The sequence below is a fragment of the Astatotilapia calliptera genome, chromosome 7, assembly GCF_900246225.1.
Source record: "Astatotilapia calliptera chromosome 7, fAstCal1.2, whole genome shotgun sequence".
Taxonomy (NCBI): Eukaryota; Metazoa; Chordata; class Actinopteri; order Cichliformes; family Cichlidae; genus Astatotilapia; species Astatotilapia calliptera.
Genome location: NC_039308.1, coordinates 21,407,406 through 21,429,663, shown reverse-complemented (window position 1 = coordinate 21,429,663; position 22,258 = coordinate 21,407,406). Strand labels below are relative to the sequence as shown.

The 22,258-nt window shown below is 41.5% G+C and overlaps 1 protein-coding gene across 2 annotated transcripts; it reads right to left on the bottom strand.

Annotated features, from left to right (window-relative positions):
* Positions 1-1,901: 1,901 nt before the first annotated feature.
* On the bottom strand, positions 1,902-14,221 carry sapcd2 (suppressor APC domain containing 2). 2 transcript variants are annotated; one of them, XM_026173753.1, is made up of 6 exons: positions 13,089-14,221; positions 9,802-9,935; positions 7,250-7,396; positions 4,173-4,274; positions 3,330-3,446; positions 1,902-3,224 (listed from the first exon to the last, which is right to left on the bottom strand). In XM_026173753.1, the coding sequence occupies exons 1-6, from the start codon at positions 13,882-13,884 to the stop codon at positions 3,096-3,098; spliced, it is 1,425 nt and encodes a 474-aa protein (XP_026029538.1). In that variant the 5' UTR covers positions 13,885-14,221; the 3' UTR covers positions 1,902-3,095. The 2 variants fall into 2 exon arrangements, with proteins under 2 accessions (XP_026029538.1, XP_026029537.1); XM_026173752.1 differs by having other exon boundaries at positions 3,330-3,449; positions 13,089-14,219.
* Between the last annotated feature and the right edge of the window lie 8,037 nt (positions 14,222-22,258).

The following is a 22,258-nucleotide window of genomic DNA, read 5'->3' as shown; positions in this document are numbered from 1 at the left end:
TGCGCCAAGAAAATATCTGCCACACCATTACAGCACCACAAACCTAAATATTCATGTAGGGTGCAACAAATTCTGACCCTACCATCCAAATAAACACCAGAAACCAGAAAAAAAAAAACACACCCCATTTAAAGTCACTTAAATCCTCTTTCTTCCCTATTCTGAAGTTCAGTTTAAACTTCAGCAGATCATCTGGATCGTGTCTACATGCATAAAGGCAGTGAGTTGTTGCCATCTGTGGGAGAAGTGCAAATGTGTTGCATTAATTACATCAGGTAATCATCACTAACAGCCAACAAGGGAAATCTCCTGGAATTATGACCAGAATTAACAGCACAATTCACAGCAGAGCTAAACGGGTCAGATTATCCTTGAATATCAGTTCTACTTGAGTTTTTCTTTTGTAAAGATATTTAACTGCTTTGTCGTGTAAATTGCAATTGCAGTTCGTGACTAGCAAACTGCATCAAAATGTGGGAGCAGAAAAAGAGAAGCAAGACCACAGAGCTGCTCATCTTTTCTGATATAGAGACTAGCTGATATTGCGTTTGCATCAGCATCCACATTTCTTTTAAATAAGCTTTGTTCACACTGAAAGATAATCGATATGAAAAGAGCTCAGATTCAAACAACTATCATTCGTTTGTGTCATATTGTGCTGTTTTTATAATGTTTATTCTTTAATTTAAGTGTTTAGCGTCAGCAAAGCTTGTGGGAAAATGCATCTCGAAGAACCACAGAACCAGTGTCATCGCTGTCATGTTTATTTCTGACATTTAACCTGAAGTCCTCTCAATAGAAAGCAGAAGGAAAAAGAGTTTCACACATCATGCAGTTTGAGCAGCAAGAAACATACAATCAAACAAGTTGGGGCTGGACACCCACACGGCACAGAAACTGTTATACGCAGACATCCCAGCAGTACCATACAGTTGCTATTAAACCATAATGTGTTTAATTATTTCTATTTCCACCCACAAACTAAACAGTACTCCTGTAAACTTGCAGACTGCTGGTAAAAGGGGAAACATAACAGGACAAAACAGGGTTTTCACATCTGTGCTAGCGTTTTAATCTCTAAGATTCAAAGTGAAATCTTTTCAGAGAATAGAGAGATTTAGTATAGTTCCCCCACCTGGCTTCTAAATCCTAAAATCTGATCCCTCAGGTCATCGAGGCAGGTCCTCCAGGGGTGTCCTGTGGTGTCTGGCACCAGATCGTTTGAGCCTCTGTGGATCAAGTTGTCCTAGGGCTGTTCGATATAACGATATATATCGGATGATGATATAAAAACATCTATCGTTTCATTTTACGCTATCGTTTGTTTCGTGGTGTCGCAAAATAAACTTTACGGCAATATTTTTTCATCATTTTGATGGTCACTGTTGTGGCTATATTAATTTCTTAAAGTTCTCTCTTTCTCTTATATGTAATATAACCACACTACGGACGGACAAGCGCCTGTTTTTATGCGTTGTGGTTAACAACAACGACGGTAACAGCATCGCGTGTCCGCTTGTTTATGTTCCACATAAACCTTTCACAATAAAGCTCAAGATCCTGTTGAGACTTTTCAAAATAAACTGAATCACGTGAAAGAGCAGATTATTTACGGATGAGAAGTAAAAAAGAGCCGCCAGGTGCTAAAAACTAAACCGTAGACTCAAACGTTAGAACAGGCTTTTCCCCGCAGCACGCCGTGTAATAAATACTCACAAAGAAAACGGCGGCCTTTACAACTTATGTCTAAAAATGTATCGTTTCATGCATCGGTTAAAACACTCGACTCCAGCTACATGACGCGCAGCTGGAAACACTTCCCGCAAGTCGAGCCGCCCGAGATTCACAGAATTTACAGAAAATGTTACATTTTTGTGATTTATATCGTTATCGGACGATAGAATTCTTATATTGGGATATGAGATTTTGGTCATATCGCACAGCCCTAGCTTGTCCTGCATCAGCGAGGCTGGAAGCCAGATGTCTGCCATTCTCTTCAGCTGCGTTCGCAGGGTGGCAGGCTGCTGCTATCAGTTTGACCATCAGGAGTGTTTAAGCAAATGTTATAAGTCAAAGCAACACCAGCGCAAATTCTAGGGAATAATATTTCCCAACAGAACACTCCATTGTATCGAAGTGATCAGTGCTTCTTTTGTTCATCTGTATTACTGGGTTTTTTTCTGGCAGCAGCTTTTCCGAAACATTCACCATCTACTACGTTCATGCTCCGCAGCTTTCTTCCACATGCAAACTTCCAAATTTCCCTAATCCACCTCTGCCTCTCATTGGATAGTAGGCTATCCTTCCATATTTTTTTTCTCCAGTCTTTAAAAAAAGATAATAACATTCAAAAATTGAGGAACATTTAACATGCTACTATGAAATACAAACCGCTCTTTCATTAATTCATCTCTGTCAGCTTTTGAAATCAGGGAAACGTGCTATTAAGGATTCATTTACATCAAAGGGGAGAAATACTGAAAGTCGGGGACACAGTGTTTCTTATACAGATTGAAATAAAAGTACCAAACTTAAAAAAAAAATGTATGTAGGTCACAGCAAGTGTATCCAGCTAATGATTTGTTTTCCTTGTTTAAGAGTATGGCGTTTTATTCCAAGAGAAATGTCTCCTCCCTGCCACTTCCACTGTCCAATAGCTTCTCAAACCGCTACTTAAGGAGCGATGGTGGACTCCCGGTGAATGTAAACGTTCTCGTTATTTGTTTGTTGTGCAGTGGAGATCCTCTAATCCTGCAAGAAATGGAGTGATGGGACCATGAGCCTCAAGTTTCTAACCCTACCAGGAGTGTTACTGCAGTACTCGTACAACGAGAAGTAAAAAAAGAAAAAAAAAGAAAACGGATTTAGACAAGATCAGGGTTAGGATCAGGAGCGCTTGCATCTAGCAGCAGTGCGTGGTTTGATTTGGGTTGGAGTGCTCGCATTTATGGCTAAATGTGCATCACTGTCCTGAACGGGCAGCTGGGTAAACAGGAGTCAGTTTCAGATTACCGGCGTGCTGATATGACATCATCGTGTTGTCTCCTAGCTGACGTTTGGTGTTGGGTGGAGTTTCTTTTTTATTTCTTTTTTTTTCAGATAAAGGTGGAATCCAAGGTGCTTGTGTCTTGTGCACTGCGGGCTCGGGCCTCAAAAAGCTGCTTTATCAAAGCAGACTTCTCCTGCTCCAGCTGGGTGATCCGCTCGCTTTTCTCCGTCACCTCCTTAAAGAAAAGGTAGAAGAGAAAATAAGTGTGCAGGCTTAAAAAAAACAAACAAACAAACAGTATGTTTGGTTGGTTATTGGTGACAGATTAAATATATAAAACCTGCGTGAGGAGGCGGTTCTGGTCCTTCAGTCTCTGAATGGCTTGTGGAGGAGCTGGAGCAGGAGGCTGGGCGTTAGCTGAGAGAGCTGCTGTCTGAGCGCTGCTGGAAGGAAATGGCTGCTAAGAAACGAACAGGAACCTGTTACACTTCAGCTCTGCCACAGTGTGTCACAGAGTAACAAAATTAACATGTTGAACATTAACCTGGCTTCCCTTTAACTGCTTTGCCTGCTTCAGGCTATTTATTATTATTTTGAGAAATATTTACTGCATTCAACATTTCCAGGTAACAAAAAGAAAAGAGATACTCTGAGTAGGACAAAATTAGGTTTTAAATACATTCCACTTATTTTTATTTAATTTCTTTCATTTGATGTCATTTAATAAAACTCTGATAATGCCGAGACCCACGTGCTTTATTACAGCTAAATGATTATAAGCATACTGTTTCTCAGGTTTTGTGACTCTCGGGGATTTTATTCTAAAAAATGCTGATTCTTAACCCCAAGTCTTTCATTAGAGTAGCAAATATTCAGGCCTGGTAGGGTTGTGGTTGGCTTATTACAAACACATACATTACAACATTACACAATTTACACAAGCTGACATTGCACTTTATCTACAGACAACAGAGAAAGACAATATTGAAACCCCACATAAAGAGTTCCTCAGGAGCTGGGCGTGCTAAGCATGTTCTGGCTATTGGACATTTTGAAAAGGTCGAGAAAAGTTTAAATCCAAACTTAGGGGTTGTAATTAGATTACACTAATAAATCCCAAATCATTAGCAATGCCTGACTCTGCTTAAATCCTAAAACAAAGAAAAACAAAAGATAAACTCACCATTCCCGTGCAGGAAATAAGCTCATTAAGGCAGCGGTTGGCTTCTTGTAATTTGGGAATGAGAGCATTCATGCGACTCTGATTGGCTTCTGTGAAAAAATCCTGCAAACGAGAGAGCATGAAAAAACGATCAGGGTGACATTCAAGCATCAAGAGAAAGAAAGATCTCATGGCAAGCTGGGATGGTGACTTGACAAAGCATTTGTAAGCTCAGGTCAAAAATTGTGTCCAATCAGGTAAAAGTGCTTGAAAAACAGTTGCAGAGACATAAACCAAGCCTTGTTACATATTTTTATTTTGTCTGAGGTAACTGAATTACTCTTCTCCTGCCCTTAAATTATCAGTTTCCTGCATTTCTCGCTCACATTTACAAGCAGTGACTGGAAAGGCTATAGCAGAAAGTTGTATATAAAAGATGGAAGTAGTGCCTTAAACCTGCATTCTTTCTAATGGCCAGCAGGGGGTCACTTCTTTTTGTATGTAGCAGCCATTCCCAAACTTCACACTGCTTATTAATCCGCCCAACCTTAAAACTGAGACTCTGTGGAAAATAAAGCATTTCCTATGTGTCCTCATTCATTAATCCTGATGATTTTCCATCAACAGCCTTACTTTCCCATTTAAATTTCTTTCAAGCTAATAACAAAAGATAAGACAAGTTTAAGATCAAAAATTGGTCAGAAAAATGAAAAATCACTTTTAGATACTAACGTTTTTTCCCCCCCAGGATTTCAAAAGAAAAACATAATGGGGGAAAAATGTATATATGTATATATCAGCTTGTGCTACTAGTTTTTTTTAAGTTGCCATTTTTAACATTATGAATTCCTTTGTATTTATATATTTTTTTAAATCTTAAATTCTTATATAATCTTATATATTTTATTATTCATATTATTGTTGTTGTTGTTATTATTATATTTTTAAAAAAAAAACTTTTAAATGACCCCTCACCCCACCTCCAGTACCATTACAGCCTACCACTGTGAAAGTGACTTTGATTTATTTGCTCAGTAAGCACCAGGGTTTTAATAGTTTTGCAATTTTCATTAGTTTTTATTTTTATTTAGTTTTGACTTCAGATTTTCAATTTTATATCAGTTTTAATTAGTTTTTACCAATTGTTTGCTAGTTTAGTTTAGTTTTTATTTTTTTGAAAATCCTTAGTTTCAGTTTAGTTTTGATTAGTTTCAGTTATAGTTTTAGTTGTGTTTGCAATAATTAAGTGCAACAAAATCCCAGTTTCATCATATCAGTCATGCTCTTCTGCTTATCCTTGGGTATGTTGCTATTCCAGCTACCATACCCTGCACTCTGGACAGGTCGCCTGTCTGTCGCAGGGCTAACACGCAGAGACAGACAACTCACATTCCCACCTATGGGTTCTTTAAATAAATAAATAAATAAATAAAGGCAGATGAACAACCATTGATACCAGGCAAATATAAAATTTATATCTTGGCCCCAATGAGACTTAACTCTTGCAGCACCGGGTGTTCGTAATTTTGGTTCAAGTGAATTGATAAACCTTTTGAAGGCAATTGACTCACACAGTTATGTAGATATCCCCATCCTGTTGTCTCGGGATGCATCACGCTGCCTGCCTGGGGTTAGCTTCTGTTTTCTGGGGATGAGGTTTGAGTGCGCTCCCTTACCTTCTCAAGGTAAGCTAGGTTAGCCTTCTTGTGTGAGCTTTTCAAGTGCACTTTAAGGTTTGTGGGATTTTTTTCCCCTTTAGAAATGTCCCTCATAATTTGTCTCTTTCCACTACAAGACACTTGCTTTATCCAAAACACAGTCATATTCAAAGTAATCCCAAATTGGACTCTGGCGCTTTCTCCCGACTTTTCCTGACATGATTCTGCGCGTGGACGGAGCAGCAACACAGACGACTCGACTAACGTACTGCCACCTGCTGGCATAATGAGACACAGCAAGAAAAAAATCTGGAAACTAAACTTTATTTTCACCCTTGACTATTGTATGACACGCACACATCAATGAAAACTAAACACATTTTTGCTATAAATTCAGTTAATTTTAGTTAGTTTTGTGAACACTCATTACAGTTTTAGTTATTTTCCTTTTTTTGTTTTTATTTTTATTTCCATTAACGAAAATGTTTTTTCACTTCTAGTTTTCGTTATTTCGTTAGTTTTCGTTAACGATAATAACCTTGGTAAGCACTTTCTTTTACTCTGTGACTAACAATGCACTACTAAATTAGTGACTTCAAAAAAGGATCAGATGTTAGCCACATCCATCTTTTATATACAGTCTATATAAATGACTGAAAAAATGTCATACTTCTGTGACACGAGGTGAGCAAAGTTGATTAATTAATAACTGATTTGAAGCAAAGTCAAATCATATCAAAGCTGCAGTAGGCAGAAATAAGAAAATAAAGACTCCACCATCATCCTGCAGATTACTATAAGCCCTTCAATTAAAAAAACAAATAAATACAACATTTCAAACCCAACTTTCTGACATGAAAGTCTTCTCTTTAATCAGCTCCATCACCATGTCTATTATTTATATTCACATTTTTATTCATATCATGAAATCACAGGAGTTGCCTTAAGGTGCTTTATATTGAAAGGTAAAGACTTTACAATGATAGAATACAGCCTTTTGTACTTTTTCTAATGCTTCATAATATTCAGCTGATCTTTTAAGAAATGTGATTCCCTAAAGTCGCCCATAATTAACTAGATTTTCTAAAGCCTGAAATAGTGCACGGTCGTAGATCCCTGTTGGGCAACTTGTGTTAATTTAAAAAAAAATAAAATAAAACAAAACATATTGCCTACTTCAATTTTCATGAAGAGCACTCAAACCGTGCAACCTCCAGTTCACACTGAATGCAATATCACAACAAATTACTGAGACAGTCGCAGCCTCATTCTTAGTGTTTTCATTTATTTCACAGACTAACAATTTATAATTGTTTTAAACAATTAGTCCTTATTCTAGATATTTCAGAAGCACCGTCTTGTGATGCAACATGGTCTATAAGTTTTATTTTAAATGCATATCACACTTTGTAGCTGTTTCACAGTAGTGTTTGAACTGACCGCACAGTGTGAGCTTTGGCCGATGTGCCGCTGTCTCTCTGTGACATTGTGGATTTGGTCCTGGTACCATTCTCGGGCCCGCTCCACCACTTCCAGGCCCGCCAGCAGGGAATCCTTCTCCTGCTCCAGCTCTTTCATTTGCTTCAACTGCGTGAGTTGAAATTGAAAAGCAGATGTAGGAGAGTGAAAAGAAAGAGGAAGAGAAAAGCTTGGTTAAGAACCTAAACCAAACTCGCCTGAAGTTAATTTCTGGATAGATTCCCCACTGAGACTCTAATGAATGAAAACATTTAAGTTTCGTGACATCACTAAGTGCGCTTTCGAATCAAGATGAAATCTAATCACTGATTTATTTTTATTTTTTTGCCAGCACTCTGCATGGTAGACAAACTCCAGTCCTTTCACAAGGGCATCCGCAGCACGCTCTTTTGTGCTGGCTGAGACAATGGCGCCACACCAATTGTGTGGGACTCTCTCCCATCATGAACAATGTTTAGAGGAGCAATCACCCCCAGCCCTATGGCAACCGCACAGCAACCTAAGAATGGGGTAAACAGCACTTCAGCTATGGCCACCCCAGTGTTTGTGAAAGAGAGACAGAGAGGAAGAGATGTGTGAGAGAAAAAGCATGTTTGTGTGTGTGTGTGTTTGCAGCCCAGCAAGGCTGCAATGAGTTGTGCTGACCAGGCTGTCCATGCAGCAAGCAGCCACAGTCAAGGCCTCACTGTTGGCATTCAGCCACCTGGTGTGTCATCTATGTCTATCTATCCACCCATGGCTCCATCCATCCAGCCAACCCTGCACAGCTCCCTACATTCCACAGATCATCGCTCATACACCAGTAAACATGCGGGAAACACTGCCTGACAACACACTAAAATCCTTCACCAAAACTCACTCTCACTCACACTAAAGTGAGAGTGTTCACAAATGAAGAGGAGAGGAGGGGGCCTCTGATAATGAAATGGTCGGAGGGGGGAGTCCATGTTTAGAATGAAGCACCAGTATCAAATCTCCCAAAGGGTGCAAAAAAGAGAAAATACTCACAGAAGAAGTAGAACAGCAAAAAGCTTAAAGGGTTATGGAAGACTTGTGCTTCCGTGCTGTCATGAATGCACACAAAAGCACAGATTTGATACCAAACTGATTCAAAGAACACAAGGTGTTTTCAAGCTAAAAGTGATAAAAACAAGGATATTTATGAAGACTTATTCTGATCATTTGATTAATTGGCAAGTCTCCTTTCCTGACATATTTAATATACCTGAATATTAAAGAAACTAAGGCAGGAAGTGCATACATTGGTGAAGAAATGGTTTAAAATGGCATGCTGTCAATCAGCTAACTCACATCATTTAGTTACATTTTCTTTAATTAATCAGACTTCTTAGAGACTTTTTTTTTAAATCATAACCCAAAAAGTCAAACTTACACTCAAACTGTATCAAATCCTCACAATGGAGACACTGTAACCACCAAAAAAAAAATCTTTGTTACTTTGTAACTTTCTCACAATTTTGGGCACAAAGAAAAACCTCATAAGTACAAATCGTTAATTTCTACTGTCCATTTCAGCTCATACATCAAAAAGCTACTGGGAAATCTTTACTGACGCTGACACAATTAAATACCAATACAAAATCTTCAACAGTGTAACCTTTTCTTTACAAAACCATCTCACAGATAGTCAAAGAGGATAGAGGCTATCTCTCCCTCTCCTTCTCCATCCCTCTCAACCTACTCACCCAGAGGAAAAAGTGCAGGGCCTTGCTGCTGTAGAGGCTACTGCTGAGGGGGATGAAGACGGTAGTGTAGGCCACCCACACAGCCGTTAAAGCTGGGCCAGGCCTGCCAAGCGAGTCCTCTACTTCTACTAGGCCCCTGGGCCCAACTCGGCTCACTACCATCAGGGCAGCTGCGGGCCAAGCCGGCCTGGGGTGGGAGGGACAGAGGGGAGTGAGGGGAGGAGGAGGAAAGGGGCTGGGATAGAGGAAGAAGGAGGGGAGCCGGTCAGTAAATTTCTCCAGACACAGAGGCCAGGGGAAAAAGAAAGACACGGAGACGCTGACAAAAACACGCAAAAGGAAGAGGGAGAAGAGGTGAGCTGGAAAGAGTGGAAAACGTTGAGGCAGGGGGAGAGAGGGAGAGCGAGCGCTGGACCAGAGGGTGGGAGGGGCGGAGTCAGAGGGGGAGGCAGGGGGGCAGAGGGATGGGAGGGGAATGTGTGGGCCAATAGGAGGTGAAGCAGAATAGAGCCTGCTCTGGAAATGTTTTCTAAACTTGTCAAAATAGATATTTGTCTGTTTTTCATTAAGTTTCCACACAGCCCTCAGTCTCTCTATGAAACTCCAGCACAAATAAAACAGTGAAAAGGGCCGCCTGCTAAACTACAACGTGTATATGGCTTAAGGGTCACTGCTTAACTTATCTTTGCTTTTCCAAACAGGCTTAAAAACATGTAACATTTTCCAGCTGGTCTGTTTATTCCCGTTTGCATGGTAACTTCATAAAAACCTGAAACGAATGTGTTTGTCTGCTTTTCATTCACCAACCATTCCGTAATCCACTCCATTGGAAATGGTATGCCTCCTCTGCTCTTCCCGGCTCCGCCCGTGTCTCCTTGAGCCGCCGGTAAATCCTGTAGCTGATTCACTTTGAGACCTCGGCAAACCTGATTTCACAACACCTAGACAAACGTGAAACAGACAGTTTCAGCATAGCAATGCAGTCTGGCATGCACTCGGTTATTCCTGATGACAGTGGATTAAAAACACAATACACTGCGCTGTAAAAACATTTGAAAAAGTGACAATCTTGCACAGTAAAGTAAAAATACTCCTATTCTTTGCTGCACTATGACATACTTCTATAATTATTCTTCTTTTGGCTGCTCGCTTTAAGGGTCGCCACAATGGATCATCTGCCTCCATCTCACACTATCCTCAGCATCCTCCTCTGTCACACCAACACTCTGTTCCTCTTGAGCCACTCCTCATTTCTTTCTAGGAAACTTTCTTGTAATTTTTTGTTGTCTTGAGCAATATCTCTTCAGGCTATTTGAAGGTCTTTCAAATCAAATGTTTTCTTTGGACACTGGCTGCTTTTTTCCAGTTATTTTAAAAGATTTTTTTTAATTTATTTATTTAATTGTTTGTCATACTCTGATTTCCAAAGTACTTTCAGATGAAAAACGTCGCATATGAGAATGCATGTTACTCTAACAGTTCACAAAGAGTAAGAAAATGCTTGAACTGATGTATTTGGGCTGCCAGTTTTTACCACAGGAGGGAGCTGCACTCTGTAAATGTGCACTGATGTGGCAGCATTTCTATTTTCTGTTTTATTTTAAAGTGTGCATATGGTCATTGTCCCTTGTGTGAATGCTTATAGGGATGTAAAGCATCTGAGCTGTTTCCTGAGCCTTGTTGGTGCTTCTAAAGCCAGCAGTGTGCAGCACTTTAATGTTTAACAAGGGAAGGACTGACAGAAGACATCGGGTTAGGATTATTTCTTAAAAAAAAGGGACAGACTTTGATTTCAGTCCAAGCAGGTGTAGATCTGCTTCCAGTTACTCTATAGATCTAACAAGGTTTCTCTGCAGTGACAGAGAAGCGGTTCAGGTTGCAAACTGGTTCCAGATTGTCTAATCCGTCACAATCTCTTCCCTTGAGGTGTATCACATTCTTTCACCAATGCTTGAATGTTTGTCTAACAGTAGCAAATTGCAAAACAGTGATGTCAAACTTGAGGCAGTCAAGCCCTTTTTTTTTAAATACTGTTTCTACACTCCATTCAGACAGAGAGTTAATGAAACTCTTGCATCACTGACACTGAATCTGCACAGGCCTGCTTTTTTCCACATGAATAATAATCAGGAATCAGTGAGCGAATCAATAAAGAATCAAAGCTGTGAACTGATTCGACAGCAGCGCTGGTATCAGTCTAATCTAATTAAAAATCATCCTTATTCTTTTGCCCACATCTACTTTAACTCTTCTCCTGGCCTCTATACCTATGAATGTGGAGTTAAGTGAATGTTTTCCTCTTTCGAAGATCATGCTGTCACAGCTGAAGTACATGCAGGTTCACGTTAAGTGGGCACTATCTCCAAACTATTCAAAATCTATATGTACCACATCTCAGTGGTACTCTGTGGTATTTTATCATCATCAGATTTTTAGATTAGAGTGCACAGCTTTCACTAAACCAGGAGACAGAGAAAGACAGAGTGAGTGTCTGGGATATGTGATGAAGTTCACAGCGTTGAGGAGGATTTCACTGCTGCCGTGATTCAGAAAGTCCTGGCCTGTGTGCTGTAATCTGGACTAATCCAACAGGGTTTGGCTGCATGTGAGAGATTACAGCATGAACACTGCTGGTCAGTCTGTATTATGCCCCAAAGTGTGTGGACACATAAGCTGCACACTCTTGCTTTGATGCTTTAACATTTCTGCCATTAATGCGCCATTATATCAGCATGCAAACTTTTGCTGATTTTGGAATCCGGATCGTAGTCAGCACCTAATTCCAGTTCATCCCAGAGGTGGGGTCACAAAGCTGGAAGAACAATGCTGTTTAAAATGTAAGGGTTTCCCTCGATTTCATTTAATCACAGCGCCACAAAAGACAAAAAGCAGAATAGACGTATGTGAGTCTTTGCATCTGAGCATGAGTGAAAATCAGAATTCACACTGTTCTCAAATGGTATATGCAACTAAAGCCCTGTGGGCTCAACAGAGAGATGGCAAGAGTGTCACTCTTATTGTAGCTCCGCACAGGCCTGAGTGTACAGATATGATGCAAACTCGAACAGACTCAAGCTGAGTGTATGTGACTATATGAAAGGGCAAAAAAGAACTGTCATTCCATATATGACAGCATGTATATATTTAAGAACTTCACCACAGTAGTGGTGTAAGACCAGAAAGCTAAATACTGAAGACTCGAATGAAACTCTAAATCTCTGTAGTTTCTAACATAATCTCTGACCTATCTTAGGGTTAACGATGGCAATTATTCAACTAAGCACTCGTGACTGCAGCAGACCCTCTGTTTAAGCCATGACATAATGCCATAACGTGCTATCAAAATCCCAGAGACTGTTACTGGACTCTCTTCAATGTTCCCTTTTTTCACATGTGAAAAACCCCAGCTGAATAACAAACAGTGACTTGCAAGAAACTCTGAAGATATTGTGCACTTGTGTGGACATCACGGTTCAGTAGCCCCAGTCAAATTATAATAGGGGAATGAAGAGCGTAGGACTGCAGTGGACATATCAGCTCAGGTTATGCATGCAATGTAAGGACTCATCACAGAAATTTAGTGTCATTACTTCTGAGCCCTGGTGTTCTTAATTAGCAGCTTCTCAGATGCAGATTAGATGCTTTAGTTTTGGAACAATAAAAATCGATTTAGTTAATGCGCCCCCCAAAATATCTGCGAGCACATTAATAAATGATTGTTAATTTTGGTTAAGAAATGCCAGAAATGTCTTTGTTTTACAGACCTCAGATCAATCTCTGCCAGTCAGACTAATTTAAAGCCATCATACTGGACTTTGATAATTATGTCTGGCATTTATTAGTAAGTTATTAACACTTTGAAAGATTCATCGCTCTGGCTAGAAATTTCAGAGGTCGCGGAATTTCATATAATTACATGAAAGCAGCATATTGTGAGTCTTTGCATCTGAGCATGAGAAACAGATCCATAACTGAGCAAATATGGATCTGTTTTCAGTGAGCAGTTATGAGTTGCTGTTATAAATGATGACATAATGAGTCCTGCATGAACTCGCTGCCCCCTCACACACTTGCAGTTTTCTAGTGGCACTTACTTGGTCTCTGGAGCTGTGGAGACTCCAATGCCAGCGACTCAATGGACCTGCCCCTGCTCTGCTGGTTGGTAACATGGCTCGGGTTGGTAACATGGCTCGTGTCGGTGCGGTAACACCCACCCTCTGGAGCGACGGGAATCCGCTCCAAACTCCGCCCGGGTCTATCGAGGCCCGCGCTGTACCGCGCCGGTCCACACGCCGGGTACCCGGACCCTTCCTCCGGCCTGGCCCGGTTGTGCTGAGGGGGTGCCCGGTGCTGCTGGGTGTTCGTTACGTTACTCGGCCCCAGCGGGCGGACCTTGTTCTCAACCCGAGTCCCGACATTGCATTTGGACAGTGGTGCGAGTTTGTGGTGCTGCTTCGGAGCCTGCTGCGGGTGCACGGCCGCCTGGGCCTTGAAGTTGGAGCTGTTCTCCGGGTTGAGCATGGAGTACCGGAGCCCGGCAACAAAGCGCTCAAAAGTGAGGCAGCCGTGCGGTGGTGTGACCCTCCTGAGGCAGCCCAGCACTCCGCCTGGCAGGTCCCGAGTGTCTGCGCCCTGCCAGCGGCTCTCGATCTCTGAGATATGGACGTAGCCCCGACCACCGTCATCCAAAATGTCAAAGAGGGTCCTCAGGCTGTGCAGAAAGGCTTTGGGCAAACCATCTGTTGAATACTCACTTTCTTTGGGCTGCATTTTGGCAGTTTTAAAGCCGTCCGCGGGTCCCCGAAACACCTCTTTCCTCGAACCAGCTCTGCCGTAAATCACTGAAGTCCCGTTCAGCTTGCAGCTCTGGTCAGTCGCGATCAGAGCCATGAAGGTATTGATAGTCCCCAGCTAATCAGTCAAAAACACACTACACGGGTTGCCTAACTGCGTGTAAACGCAAAGATGAAGATACAGAGTGTAAAATAAATTCCCGCTTACTTACTGAGCAAGAAAACATATATGTTCATTAACTTTTATCCCCCAAAACGCCTCCGCTGCATATATTTCGGGAATAACTACCTCCGCCGCTCTGAGATCCATACTTTCCTTTTTCTGCCCAGGACCGCCCTTCAAACGGTTGTGCGCGAGCATCCCGGGACCAGCCATTGGCCGCGGTGTGCACGAGCTCCGCGCTCATTGGCTCTGACCTTAGGTAGGCTCCAGTTTGAGTTGTGCTTTTGTTATTACTAAAGCTGCGCAGACGTTATTCATAAAGCCTGGATATAATTACATACAGGGCGTTTTTTAATAAAAAAGACGTGCAAACTTTCACCTTACACACGTCATATCCGATACAGAACCCCTTTGTTTAACATTAACATTTGTTTAACATCTCTTTGTCTGCATTAAACTGACTAACACATACCGACTGTGTATAAAAAATACTTCTGTGCTCCATAAAGAAGTCTAGCAGGCAAAAAATAAAGGCAAGTATTCTACAAGACAGTAGAAAGTTGCTTGTTGCAGGTATTCAAGTTATCTCCTCATCATTCTGGTGCCTGCATGCATGGTCTAGATATTCATTGCAGGCAGCAGTGTCAAGTATTGCAATAAAAGTATTTGCTCTCTTCCTGGTTTCTTAATTTTTGTTTTGCATATTTGTCACATTAACATGTTTTAATCATTCAATATTTTTGATATTAGACAAAGAAAGCCAGAATAAATACAAATGCTATTTTTAAATGATGATTTAAAAGTCTTGATATGTGTCCCCTAAACCTAATAAATGGTTGTGCCGACCTTGGCAACAAGAACTGCAGTCAAGCATTTGCAATATCTGGAAACATGTCTCTGCATCACTGTGGAGGAAATTGGCTCATACTTCTTTGCAGAATTGTAGAGTTTTGGAGCATAAACAGTCTGTTTAAGGTCATGCTAAAGTATGTCAATTTGATTTAAGTCCAAATTTTCACTATGCCACCACAAAACCTTTATTTTATTTATTTATTTTATTAATTCAGAGGTGGACTTGCTAGTATCTTTTCAGATTATTGTCCCGTGATGACCAGTCATTCTATTTCAGAATTTGTTTGGTAGAGAACAGAGTTCATGTTTTCATCAAATATGCCTTTGTTTAGGTCCTGAAGCAACAATGCAGCCCCAGACCATCACACTACCACCACCATGTTGCTGCATTGCTCTTTTTATGTTTTATGAAATGCTGTTTTAATTTTATGCCAGATGTGACGCAACACAAATCTTCCAAAATTATTATTATTATTTTTTTTATATCTCCATTCTATAGAATATTTTCCAAAAAGGCCTGGGGATCATCAGAATGGGTTTTTTTTTTATGTGAGACGATCCTTTGTGTTCTTGACAAACAGCCATATTCTGAATTATCTGCAAACCAGAGCGAGAGAGAGTGGAATTGGGCAATCCTATAGGGAGTTCCAGTAATACACTCAAAAGGTAATAAAGGTGTGGATAACTGTTTCAAAATCTTTTGGTGTCAAAGCAGGTTTTAATTTAGTCATGGTTCTCATTTGGTAAAAGCTTCCCATAACAAAATTTCCAGATTTAATTTAAAAGACAAGGAAATCTACATTTAAAAAAACCCCAACATTTTTCACTACAGTTTTTCCACATCTGGATAAAAAACAATCCAAGCTGAATAGAAAAACTTCAGTTTTTCAGTTCATTAGCTGAAGGATTTTTTATTTTTTTTGCCATTCAGGATTTCAAACCACCCAAACAGTCAAATATGTTCCTAATGGAGTGGTCACTGTTTAGGTGTGGCAGATAGATAAAAATGTGTGTCATCTGCATAACAGTGATTGTCAATTTTGTGTTTTTGAAAGATGAAGCCAAGGAGGTAACACATATCATGAAAAAAAGAGGACCTAAAACGGATCCTTGAGGGATACCAAGGTTAACGGAAGCTGGGGATAAGGGTTTCCCACAAGAACAGAAAAGGTCTATATTTTTCAAATATGAGGAAAACCCACGTAAAACGTGACCCTGTAGACTGACCACAAGCACCAAATGTTTTAAAAGAATGTTATGGTTGATTGAGGTCCATCAACACTAAAATGGCACAAGAACCGTTCTCATCAGATAAAAGATTATTGTTATACACCTTTAACAGGGGAGATTCTGTCAGTATGTAAATAGGAATTGATAGTAACCTGATTTAAAGGCTGGCCTTTAAATCAGGTTACAGGGTGTGCTATGCATCTTTACGACTTCCTTCATCATACATCAGCTTAAATATTATGTAACATGCATTATGACAAGGTTTTCTTTCAGCGAGTTGACTCAGTCTTTATATCCAATGTTTACACAGAGTCGAAACACATCTTTTCTGACACTTTTCCTCCCACTTTAGCAGTGAGTAACATGGAAAAACTGTGTGCACAGATGTATGTTTATCTCGGACCTGCCCAGGCTTGAACTTTCCTTACCATTGTCATCAACACAGGGTGAACCGGTGATTTACCTGAAACATGCCGTGTCCTAAAGAATGTCTTGTAATTACCACCTAATGCTTACTTTACAGTTATTTTTCCTGTTGGTCCAGATTTTAAATTGCACGCTTTCCTTGCCTCGTGTACCAAATGCACAGTCAGGACACATAATCAATACCACCCCCTGCCCCTCCAGTGCACGTCAATCACACACCAGTTCTTCTTCTTAACACATCGATTTCTGTGGATTGATCGCCACTGCAGGCCACAAAGAAGAGCCAAAAAATTAAAGAGGTTTTGATTTTTCCACTGTGGGCCCAAGATCGTTTTTAGGATTTTTTTGCATCCCTGGCTCAATTTTTATGTAACCATTGAAAGAGAGTGAAAGAAATAGGAGAGACGGATGCACTGTCCAGCTACAGCTCAGCGTAATCGCTCACAGGGTCAGACAACTGAGCGCTTACTCCTGCTCTCCCCCATCTCTCCCTCTCATGTTGTCATGCACGTGCCAGACACACAGACAGACTCGAACCAACAAACACTGGGCATTGTTAATCATGCCAGGTTTTGCTGAGGGTGCCCCGAAAGGCCAGTCCATAATGCTGTTTAAGGTTTTGGGGGGGGGTTTGTGGTCATGTACTGATCCTTTGCTTCACTGGCCAGTCAGTCCTCTCATGTAACACTCTCTCTCCTCTCATTATCTCCTGTTTGCTCTGATTCTCAAAGTCTTCCCCTTCAGCAGTATCGGTGTGCATGTGACAAAGGATTTGAGAGCTTATTCAGTACATGATGCATGATTTTTTTTTTTTTTTTTTTTGGAAAGACACAAAGAGACTTCAAAACCTTCAAATGCTGGAGGTGTTAAATCAAATCTGAAATATTGTGGGAGGAAGAGAGCGAGAGGAATTAAAAGAGTGGGGGTTGACTCAAGCTGAGCAGCAGGAAAAATAAAAGGAATATTATAACGAAGCCAAAATGGTTCATTATTCAGATTTTCATTTACTATGAGAATCTCCCATATCCGCTGTCTCTCTCAAACGTGCTTTCCACATCTCTGGTTTGAGTTTGTGTTTCCAGCTCTCAGAATAATTCTCTATATTTCGAAGGCTTGAACTTTGGATTTTTCATTCACTTAAGGTATTAAAAGTATGCTTGAAAGACTCTATTGTTTCAATGGGTTGCACTGCATGGTTCAGAATTTACACTACTAATGCCTTATTGTGCAAATAAGTCTGGAGAAAACAGACTGCTCATGTTTGCGTCCACTAAATCCCATATTGATAGAATACTATCTTTGTGAATATTTATGGTCCCCATTTTCGAGGTATCCTTGTAATCTTAAAATAATGCAGTCTCAGTAATGCAGGATTTGCAGTATTTAGTTGGTTGTTATATAAATAGCTCGAGTCTATTCATATTTACATTAGATTTTGTTTTGCATCTGGCATGACAATGCAAGTCTTCTTTTTGCATGAAAGTAGCCTAATAGCCAACAGCAGTCTTCTGCTGCTGTTGTCCATCTACAATAGCTTAAAGAAGCCTGGTCATTTTCCTCTGACCTCTGGTATCAATAAGCCATTTTCTCATTTTCAGACCATTCTCTGTGAACCTTAGAGATGGCTGAGTGGGGAAATCCCAGCAGTTTCTAAAACACTCAGACGCTTCTGGCACCAACAACCACGCCACATTTAAAGTCACTTAAGTCTCCTTTCTTCCTCAATCTGATGCGTGGACGTGTGGAATGAATGCAATGTATGAAATAAATGTTTGGTTCTGGTACTGTATATTTTAAATAGTGAAAAACAGAATACTTTGTAATTTTTACATATTATTGAAGAAAATATTACAAGGTTATTAGCAGAATAGAGTTAAAGCAAAAACTTCCAAAGGAAAAACACTGAATTCTTCTCAGTCTGTCATAATGCAGACAAAAAAAGGTAACCTAAAGACTCTATTACAGCACACCTGAACCATTAGACGTCCAGGGGCTGAAAGCTAAATGTTGTCAGGATTAATATGCTGCTACTCTGAGAAAGCAAGGATTTAAAAGGAATAACTGTCCCCACATGATTTACTCTGTGTAGTTCAGGCACATGTTTAAATAAAAGGTTAGTAACTTGCTTGTCATTTACTGGTTTGGCCCACCAGAGAGTCCAATAAGCAGCTCTACATCATTAGCTTTACAGTAACAAGTAGAAGCTGGTTTTGGAAGTGCACTGTTAATTCTGTTGCACGACAACCCAACACATCCAAATATTAATACAGGGTTCATACACCTTTTTCTGGGTGAAATTCAAGTACTTGTTAAGTACTTTCAAGGTCCCTTTTCAAGCTTTTTTCCAGCACCCCCCAAAAAAGTGCATGTTTCAATTCGCATCACCTCTGTAAGACCATGTGAAAATTAAAACAAATCATCCTAGGTGAACTTGAACACCTTTGATCCCCTTTTGTTAAGACAGAGAAACACACCACACAAAAATACTGCAAAAGGACGGTCGCCTTATGTACATAGTGTATAAACTCAAAATGCACATTTCACTTAAAAATTAAGATGTGAACAAATCAACTTGTTAGGGATATTCTTCTCCTGTTGAAAAAAAAAAGCCCAAAAAGAAATAAATAAGTCTTCTCATCAGATATTGATGCTTCTTTCCTGTGTGACAGAAAATAGGAGACAGATGTTTGTTTGTTTTTTAAGTTAATTCCCAATAAAACTGTTTTATTGCTAACTACATTGCTGTCTGTATTATTGCTGAAGTCCTAAACGTCACGTTCAAAGTGTTTGTGCTAATACCATCATGTACAGTCAGACAGGCATGGAGAACAGCACTGACTGGGAGGCTTTGAACAGATCACATAGTTCAATTCAACATATAAGACTTTAAGAATGCACAAGCATCTACTTAAAATCTATTTAATTTATCATCTGTCATATTATTATGTACAATTCTAATGTATTTTGTTCATCTCACTTAAATAAACAGGCAGCCTTAAAGTATGAAATATTCATATACAAATACACATATAAATGTGTGTACTGTCTCAGTGGCTGATAGTGCCCCACAGGCCTCAGTGTGAGCTTGAAGACATTTATAATGTTTAAGTAGTTTAATGTGTAGGTGCCGACCATAAACACATTTTGAATGAAACTTTGGTAGCACAGAAACAAGTGGCTATTCTTTGTGACCATATGGATCACTCATATTACCATTATTTCACCCAAAGGCACCAAATTAATATTCAAAAAAGCTGCAGCAATACACACAAATATAAACAGTACTTGGTGGCAACTTTGCTTTTAGCCTTTAACCCTCTGGGGTCCAGGGTATAACTGGCCATTTCTGACTACTTTTGATTTGGCCTCTATATTTCACCTTTAAAAACTGTTTATCTTGCCAATCTGTTATTTACTCATTTTGACATACTGTAAATATGTAAATATTGTGCTTAAAACATGAGTAGAAAGTGATATTTCTGACTGTAAAAACCACAAGCATGTTTAATGAATCATTTTCATAACTTGAAATGCAAATAAAAATTGTACATTTTTAAAAAATATGCACAAGTTTAGCAAACAACAAAGTTATATGGTACTATTTACTTAAAAATGCAGCCAAGGCTCAGGCGGTTTTTATATTGTGGAGGTAAGCATCAACGACACAGAGCTCTCAGTTCTCACTCCTTCTTTATTCGTCTCCAACATCAACTGCGCATATCGCGCCACAATACACAGGAACACACTTCCTATACACTGGGTGTGAGTGGAGCCCTCTAGTGGTCCACCACACATGCCCCCCCGAACACCCAGCAGAACTAGTCCAGGACCCGGGGCTTAAGCAAACGGCTGAACTGGGGGGGTGGGGAACTGACAGAGGGCAACCCAGCCCGGGAGCGAGGCTGGCACTGGCGGTCAGAAAAAGCTGCAGACGACTCGGACTCCGTTGATTTTGGGTCGCTCCTGGGGGGAAAAACGGAATCCGTCAGCCCGGTGGCAGGTAGGCGGCCGCGGCGAGGGGCCTGGGCCGGGACCACCTGATCCTCCTGCATAACATGTGCAGGCTTAAGTCTGTCAACAGAGACAACCTCCTGCCAAAGTCCAAAATGAAATGTTTGTTGCCTGGTTTAAGAACCCTGTATGGCCCGTCATATGGTGGATGCAGCGGAGTCCTATGGGCATCGTGCCTGACGAAAGCGAAACGAGCAGAGTCCAACGAACTCGGAACAAAAGTGTCAGGCAGGAAGTGGTGCACAGGACCAGGAACAGGAAATGAGTCTCTTGGGGGGCGAAAAGGCAACAAAGAGGTATCGAAACATGGGGGAGGGCTCTCAGGTAAGAATTCCCCGGGGACCCGGAGAGGCTGGCCGAGGACCAGTTCAGCCGAGGAAACCCCGAGGTCTTCTTTAACCGCGCTACGCAATCCCAGAAAAACCCACGGAAGACGGTCGACCCATTCGCCACTTGTTAAGGAAGCCCGGAGCGCAGCCTTAAGTGACCGGTGAAACCGTTCGCACATCCTATTAGCTTGCGGGTGGTATGCTGTGGTGCGGTGGACCTTGACTCCCAGGCCGTCAGCCATAGCAGACCAAAGCTCAGAAACAAACTGGGGGTAATGTCAGCAGGGGGCCCGAAACGTGAAACCCATGTTGACAAAATGCCCTGGCCACCGTCACCGCTGTCATGGACGCCAGGGGTACCGCCTCCGGCCACCTGGTTGTGCGGTCCACCACAGTCAAAAGGTGCGTGAAACCATGTGACTGCGGCAAGGGACCAACCAGGTCCACATGTACGTGATCGAAACGCCTACCCGGGACACGGAAAGGTTCGAGGGGTGCCTGTGTGTGCCGGTGGATTTTCGAGCATTGGCATGGGATACAAACTGCCGCCCATTCTTTCACCGTCTTGCGAAGGCCCGGCCAAACAAACCTGGCGCTGACCAGTTTGACCGAGGCCCGGACGCCGGGATTAGAGAGGGCATGCACCAAGTCAAAAACACGACGACGCCACGAAAGGGGAACCACCGCTGAAAGGTCTGGGCGACACCTTTCAGGCCAAACGGCATGCGCAAAAACTCGAACAAGCCGAAGGGGGTAATGACAGCGGTTTTAGGAACGTCTTCGGCGCGCACGGGAACCTGGTGATACCCCCGCACCAAGTCAATTTTAGAAAAAAATCGACGTTCCGGCGAGATTGGCAGAAAAATCCTGAATGTGGGGGATGGGGTAACGTTCATTCTCCGTGGCATTATTTAAACGGCGGAAATCTCCGCATGGCCGCCACCAACCGTCCGATTTGGGCACCATGTGAAGCGGAGAGGCCCATGCACTGTTCGAACGCTGTACAATGCCAAGGCGCTCCATGGTTGCAAACTCTTCCCGAGCGACGGACAGTTTCGCGGGGTCGAGGCAGCGCGCGAACACTGGGGGCCCGACCGTGGGACTATAATGCTCAACCCCGTGCTTCGTTACCGTGCTAGAGAAATTAGGGACAGACAGCGATGGAAACTCTAAAAGCAAATGCTGAAAAGCATCCCCGGAGGTCACTACATTATCCCGAATCAGGGGCTCGGCTGCCCGAGTAAAACAGGGTAGCGAAGAAAACGAGAGAGCATCGATTAAACGTCTGTTAGCAACATCGACAAGCAGTCCATGAGCACACAGGAAATCAGCACCTAAAATAGGTACAGAGCTAGCGGCAACAACAAAGTTCCACTGGAAATCCCGGCCATGAAAACAAACAGTCACCAACCTTTCCCCAAACGTTTTGATGGGAGAGCCATTAGCTGCAATGAGCTGCG

What these genes read in the sequence shown, in the direction of transcription:
- sapcd2 (XM_026173752.1), bottom strand. Translation starts at nt 13,884, where the DNA reads ATGGCTCTGATCGCGACTGACCAGAGCTGCAAGCTGAACGGGACTTCA. An exon ending in TCCACAGCTCCAGAGACCAA is followed by an intron (nt 9,936 to 13,088) that starts GTAAGTGCCACT and finishes ACGTTTGTCTAG; the next exon opens with GTGTTGTGAAATCAGGTTTG. An exon ending in ATGGAGTGGATTACGGAATG is followed by an intron (nt 7,397 to 9,801) that starts GTTGGTGAATGA and finishes CAACTCACGCAG; the next exon opens with TTGAAGCAAATGAAAGAGCT.